Here is a 7,083-nt window from a genome sequence, read left to right as displayed (position 1 = left end):
GACCGCTAGGTTTTCCGGGTATCATGACACCACAACTGTGGGGCTCTATTGGAGCGCTCTAAGACTTTGTAGCAGTACTACTGACCCACATTCCACTGCACTTTAAAAGGGATCTGGTTATAATAGTGATGAGTACATCCACTTAAAAAAAAACTAGGTCAGGAAAGAGGAATTTATAGTTATCAAGAAGACACACACAAAGACACAACCTCTTCCTCATACTTTCTCAAACACTCGCCAGATACATTATCACCTGCGCACAGGTAAAAACCGTATGTCATTTTAAGGATAATCAGGCGCCGCACTTTTGCTGGATATTCTGCACGTTAACAGTATTTCAGTGCAGTGGAATGAGTGTTATCACTGGCTGGAGACGCAGCGTGATGAAAAATGGCAGCAAAGGGTGAGTCGCAAAATCCACCGAACTATACAGTAGGCTAGTTGCAGTAGCCTAGACAACGTTTTTTTACGAAGAAACCCAGCAATATTTGTATTTACAGTCTACAGTAGTCTAAGCATGTTGTATTTGTGGTCACAACAGCGGTATGTATCCATTAACTTGTCCAGTTATTTTGTTTGTCGACATTAGAAAGTTTGCATAGAAAACCGATGCAACAGTTGCCTGCCAAGGTGCGTTTCCATTTAATTATCTTCTGTCGATTAAAAACGTCTGGACGTAGTGACGTGACACCTAAACCTACATTGTCGAATACAAATGTATTGGTTGAATTGTTTCCATTACCCATTTAGTCAAATTGCGCAGTAATATATTGGCGACAGCCTGTATGTCCTCCAACCTATCTGTTTCACGTCTCAGGTAGCCCACGAAAGCCAGCATTTTACTGATATTTGCCATATTCTAATAATTATCATGTGCTAATGTCTAGCCACGATCAGTGCCATGGTGAAACCTGCATTCCTGTAGATCTGAAATAATTATATGGTGAAATTTGCCAACAAACCAGAAAAGCATGACGAAGCAATTTTGGGATTCATTCAAATTAGGACAATCCTTGTCCTGCGTAGAAACATTATTAGACATTTATTCAGCATAATTTATTTGAAAAACACCGTTTCCATCATCATTTGTCGAACGGATAAAAACGTATCTTTAGAAAATGTCTCCTATCTGCCGTTTCCATTACACATTTAGCAAGGATTTCTTTTGCGACATTTCTTTTGTCGAATAAATCTTTGTCAATGGAAACCTCCCTAGTGTTTAATGATTGATTTGTGCCATGATTTTAGATTACCTATCAGATTATTGAAGCAGGGACGGTTCTTGGGGGGGGGGGGGGTTGTGGCCCCCCTAAATGGTACTACTGGCCCCCTTGTGGCCCCACTGTATTGAAGATATGGCAGATGGATTTGATAAACATTGAGTGATTATGTAAGCATTCTGATTATGATAAACTTTTTTATTTGACAGAAATTGGAATGTTATTGCCAGCTGTTATATTAGCATTAGGATGGAGACAGCATGTACTAGGAAATGTAATATATTTCAATTCTGCAAAGTAAATAAGAAAATTAAGCCACTTTAGATTACTTTTTCTCCCCATCAAATCAGTTGATTTTCAGACTCAAAAACCTAGGAATAGCTTCTCTAAAGTATAATCTAAGATACCTAGATCATACTTTATAGAAATGTAAAGCACATTTGTAATCACAGTACCACCATGTTGCTCTTTAACATTACATGCCATCACCAGTGGTTACATCTGGAGATAAATGTACAGTCAAGGAAGTTCAATTAAAATGGGGTAAAATTAGGCTTACTGTAAAGGAAAACTTTTGTAATATCATGTTAACAAATATTTATTAGCAGTTATGGAATTCATACAACTCTTTTCTTCAAAATACAAAAGGAAAGAACTAAACTGCATAGTAACAGGCTACTTACCAACTAGCTTGTTACAAAGTAATTACACATTGTTCAAATTGTTCTACTGATAGTTATTCTGGAGTAAGGCCTATGTAAAAGAAAGCAACAGCTACCAACCCCTCTCAGGTGACAAGCTTTGATAAAGAAAAATACACTGTGCTGAATATAAAGCTACTTAGGGAAACCAATTCACTGAAATATAAATATAAACTATAATGGTAAATGGCTCCAAAGAATAGCATCTACAGTAGAGGCCTTGTATTATCGTTGGCGATCTCGGCATTGGTAAATGAGACGCATCCCTGGTACTTACTGTTCTGTCTGTTATACTGTGACCCTAGGGACACCCTGCAGGCGAAAGAAATCTCAGCCGACCCCAATGGCACCACAACACTGTAAGTTTACATGAAAAACATGGAACAGTTTCTGTGAAATCTATATTTATTCTAGTTATGCCAAGGCATTGAATGGGATTTGATAAATATAAACATTTTATAACAGCATGGTTTGCTTCTAGGTTGTCCGTCATAAACAGTCCAGAACTTGACCCCATCCTCACAGATTTCAAGTAAGTTTTCCCAGCTGTATTTCTTAGAAACAATGATCTTTCAACTTCGGTCCCCTCGGCATGTTTGACAACAGAGTAACTGAGTTACATTTGTACTTTGTCTCTGTTCATGATACATATTCAATTTTGGTAAATCTGCCCCTGCACTGAAAGTATTTTTCGGTGTCAAGATTTCTATGGGTTACAATATTATGTTACTCACACAATATTACCTATTCAAATAGTTTCCATACCTTGTGCTCACCTTTTTTTCTAAATGGCCTCAATTCTGCCCCCTGTTTCAGGTTACAGTTACCAGACAACAAAGAGGCACTCAACTCCACAGAAGCATCAAACACGTAAGTCTCAGAGTCAATGGCTGATGGCTGAGTGATATACAGGTAGTTTGTGGAAAGGATATTGACAGTTAGCAGTCGGGGGGGGGGGGCAATAATCTCAGCTCCGGTCCAGGCAGGGATTGACCAAGAGGAAGACGAGCTTATCTTCTCATCCATAGAGATATAATTAGATTTCAATGCCTCTCACCTCTCACCAATGCCTCTCACATGTGGGAAGAAGGCTGTTGTTGTGACCACACAGTTTTATTGACATCACATGATTGAAGGTGGAGCTGTCCCTGAAATAAATTGCTTTCCCATGATCATTTATAACAGAAAGCAATTCCACTGAAGCAAAAAGAGCAGGAGCCCAAAAAAGTTTTTGGACTAAATTGAACCCCTAGATGTAGTCCTAGTGCTCATAGATTTAAACACTTCAACTGATTCAGCTTAACAGATGTCAGAGAGAAAGCTAATTGAACACTGTGTGTGTGTGTGTGCATGAGCTGACCTCTTTCCTTGTATCTTGAGATGTACAGATTTACCATGTTGCAGATCAGTTCTCCTCTATGACCTAAATGTAGACAGCTGTCTGAGAGCTCATTCGGATAAGTGGCTGGCTCCTTTCATGGGTCATTCACTTTCAGAGCGATTGGCTGTGGTGTAATTACTGTGTCTCTATGGTACTCATCTCTCCTAAGCGCTACACAGCGTCCTACTGGCTCTGTCCTACTGGCTCTGTTATAGTGGGCAGTGTGTCTGTGCTGCTGCAGTAGTTAGCCTGAGTCACTGCAGTAAAGGCTTCCTTCTTCGCAGGACTCTTCCTCTCACCGGCATGAAGTCACTTTACATCTCTATACGGAATCTTACTGAGGGATTTTGAAATCTTCTATTCAATATATTCAGAGATCTGAATTAGTACCTGAATATTATTATTATTTTTTTATCATCTGAGTGCGGTTGCCTGTCCTCTTCGGTTGATGTAATAGCCAGGGTACCTCTTATCTGTGCTGAATAGTTAATTTTTTTTGTGTATGATTTTTGTTGTTTATCATTTGACTGGAGTCCTGTGCGGCTAGGCCAGCCCTGCCACTGCCTCAGCCAATCAGTGAGGCGACTGCAGTGTGTAGCGTGAGTGTGATGATGGGAAGAGGTGGGATAGGAGGACAGTTTAGGGACTGTGTGTGTGAGAGCGATAGAGTGTGCATGCATGTGTGTTTGGAGGCAGAGAGTTGGGGGGTGGAAGATGTTTAGTTTCCCTACGTGTGATAGTCATCCCGATCTTATTAAGAGCTGCGTTCTTCCTCCCTGCTGCTGCTGCTGCCAGGAGGAGACAGTGTGTCGGGCTGCGCTGCTGGAAAGGCCTGAGCCAGAGATAGTCAATTATCTTCTGCGTTTGCTGTCTTTACTTCCCTCTAGTACTCTGTCTGCCAGATGAAAATGTCAGGAGAAGCAGAAACTCTATCAAACGGGTAAGAGTTATTCAGATACTGCTGCGTGGTGAAGTGATAGGTACTGACAATGTGTTGAAGTAAACAGAGAGATGCTGAGTTTGTGGTTTTGTGTGTGTGCGTGTCTTTGAATGTGATATACTGTCACTATTAATCAATTCTGATTTTGACTGTGATTGAAATAAGAGAGGATTCTTAATTGAGCTGTATGCAGTAAAACTGGACATGTGTTTTAAAGATCCACCTCATCTCTTTTGTCTCATGACTTCATTGTGTTTAGGAGCAGCTTGTTTTACTGCTGTAGTGCTTTGTTTGCCTTTCTGTTACTCAGCCTCCAGTACTTTAATTCAATGTAAAATAACACTGGTGAAAGAATTCAGGAGGAAGGCAGATAAAGCTATGTTTTATCACTCTATCTTTGTGTGTGTTTTGTGTTCACGTTTCCCTCCAGAGAAATCAGCATCGCAGAGTTGCTGACTTCAATTCATTAATTATCTGGATGTATACTACGCACAACCTTTCAGGAAACAATAGCCTTCATTATGTGTACATTATCATGCCATTTCTCAGACCCACCTACATTATTCCCCTATTGAGTTTATGGTTAACAGTCTTTATAAGTGTGCTATGTTCATTCAAATGGCCATAGTAGCCAATAGGCCAATGTGAAACTACATTGTCCTGCTTTAGCACTGTCTCTTGAACAAGTCTTCTTGAGTTGTCCGATTTACATCTGTACTCTCTGCTGGACAAGTTTGCTATCTTTGATCTGATAAACAACTTAACTAGCTCTCCAACATAACAGCCAAGTCACTTGACATTTTTGATGTGCGTCAGCAGGTTTTCTTTATTCAATAAGAAATATCACATTTTATTAAAGGTGGTGTGCTGATTGTAGCAACTGATTTGAAACTGGACCTTATGGACCTTTTAGATGGAAATACAGAAGCTACTAGAATGCATCCATCTTTCTGTATTTTTATACCGCATTACTTTTCAGGTATTGCTTATACATTTCATTATAACTAAGTTAATTGAATATGTTCATGACTGTGTGTGATAGTATTAGGCCCTAGACTGTCTGTGTTGCGCTGACATTCATCACTGTGTGTTAGTGAGCAGGAAGTTACAGGCTGGTGCTGGTCATAGGTTGGATGGATGGTATGGTCATCCCCATGTCATTAGCCTGTGAATGAGTGGAAATACAGGCTTGTTGTTCCATATGATCCCTATTGGACTCATTATAGTTTGAGAGATTTCAGCGATGGTCTAGCACAGGAATGGGCAACTGGCGGCACACCCTTTTGTAGGCCCGTGGATTCATTTAGGAAATATAGAAACTCCGTTGCGGGAACTCAATCGCGGTCTCAACTTACTGTTGAGTTAGAATAGTACTTAAGGTGCAATTTCGAAATTTGTTTGCGCATCAGCAGTTTCTCTTATGTCAGTCACTGACAGTCACTCAATTAGCCGATGTCAGGATTTGTTTTTTTAGATTGTTAACCTCTATGGGCAAGCGTCCCACCTACTCAACAGCCAGTGTAATCCCGTGGCGCGTTATTCAAATTCCTCAAAAATGCAAAAACTTCAATTTTTCAAACATATGACTATTTTACACCATTTTAAAGACAAGACTCTCGTTAATCTAACCACACTGTCCGATTTCAAAAAGGCTTTACAACGAAAGCAAAACATTAGATTATGTCAGCAGAGTACCCAGCCAGAAATAATCAGACACCCATTTTTCAAGCTAGCATATAATGTCACATAAACCCAAACCACAGCTAAATGTAGCACTAACCTTTGATGATCTTCATCAGATGACAACCCTAGGACATTATGTTATACAATACATGCATGTTTTGTTCAATCAAGTTCATATTTATATCAAAAACCAGCTTTTTACATTAGCATGTGACTAGCATGTGACTAGCATTCCCACCGAACACTGCCGGTGAATTTACTAAATTACTCACGATAAACGTTCACAAAAAGCATAACAATTATTTTAAGAATTATAGATACAGAACTCCTCTATGCACTCGATATGTCCGATTTTAAAATAGCTTTTCGGGGGAAAGCACATTTTGCAATATTCTCAGTAGATAGCCCGGCATCACAGGGCTAGCTATTTAGACACCCAGCAAGTTTAGCACTCATCAAAGTCAGATTTACTATAAGAAAAATGTTATTACCTTTGCTGTCTTCGTCAGAATGCACTCCCAGGACTTCTACTTCAATAACAAATGTTGGTTTGGTTCAAAATAATCCATAGTTATATCCAAACAGCGGCGTTTTGTTCGTGCGTTCAAGACACTATCCGAAAGGGTAAATAAGGGTGACGAGCATGGCGCAATTCATGACAAAAAAATTCTAAATATTCCATTACCGTACTTCGAAGCATGTCAACCGCTGTTTAAAATCAATTTTTATGCCATTTTTCTCATAAAAAAGCGATAATATTCCGACCAGGAATCTGCGTTTAGGTAAACAGACAAAAGAAAAGAAAGCATGGGGTTGACTCGGGCACGCGCCTAAGCCCATAGTACTCTGATCGGCCACTTGCCAAAAGCGATAATGTGTTTCAGCCAGAGGCTGCCTCGATATCGTTCAGCTTTTTCCCGGGCTCTGTGAGCCTATGGGAGCCGTAGGAAGTGTCACGTTATTGCAAAGATCCTCAGTCTTCAATAAAAAGAGCCAAGATGAAACACAATTTGTCAGACAGGCCACTTCCTGCATGGAATCTTCTCAGGTTTTGGCCTGCCATATGAGTTCTGTTATACTCACAGACACCATTCAAACAGTTTTAGAAACTTTAGGGTGTTTTCTATCCAAAGCCAATAATTATATGCATATTCTAGT

General features: G+C 39.8%; 1 protein-coding gene across 3 annotated transcripts in view; it reads left to right on the top strand.

Annotated features, from left to right (window-relative positions):
* The first annotated feature begins 7 nt into the window (after window positions 1-7).
* Window positions 8-7,083, top strand: part of LOC106613900 (tetratricopeptide repeat protein 39A-like) — a 35,160-nt gene continuing 28,084 nt past the window's right edge. Inside the window, exons 1-4 of one of the 3 annotated variants that reach the window (XM_014216644.3) lie at window positions 8-403; window positions 2,227-2,280; window positions 2,403-2,453; window positions 2,738-2,791. In XM_014216644.3, the coding sequence (XP_014072119.1) occupies window positions 351-403; window positions 2,227-2,280; window positions 2,403-2,453; window positions 2,738-2,791 (212 nt within the window). In that variant the 5' untranslated portion in view covers window positions 8-350. Of the gene's footprint in view, window positions 404-2,226; window positions 2,281-2,402; window positions 2,454-2,737; window positions 2,792-3,689; window positions 4,243-7,083 lie in introns of those variants that run through there. The other 2 variants (XM_014216645.3, XM_014216646.3) reach the window with 2 other exon arrangements.

The sequence above is a fragment of the Salmo salar genome, chromosome 10, assembly GCF_965601325.2.
Source record: "Salmo salar chromosome 10, fSalSal1, whole genome shotgun sequence".
Classification (NCBI taxonomy): domain Eukaryota; kingdom Metazoa; phylum Chordata; class Actinopteri; order Salmoniformes; family Salmonidae; genus Salmo; species Salmo salar.
The sequence above is the reverse complement of the archived record's forward strand: the minus strand, read 5'-3'. Positions and strand labels throughout refer to the sequence as shown.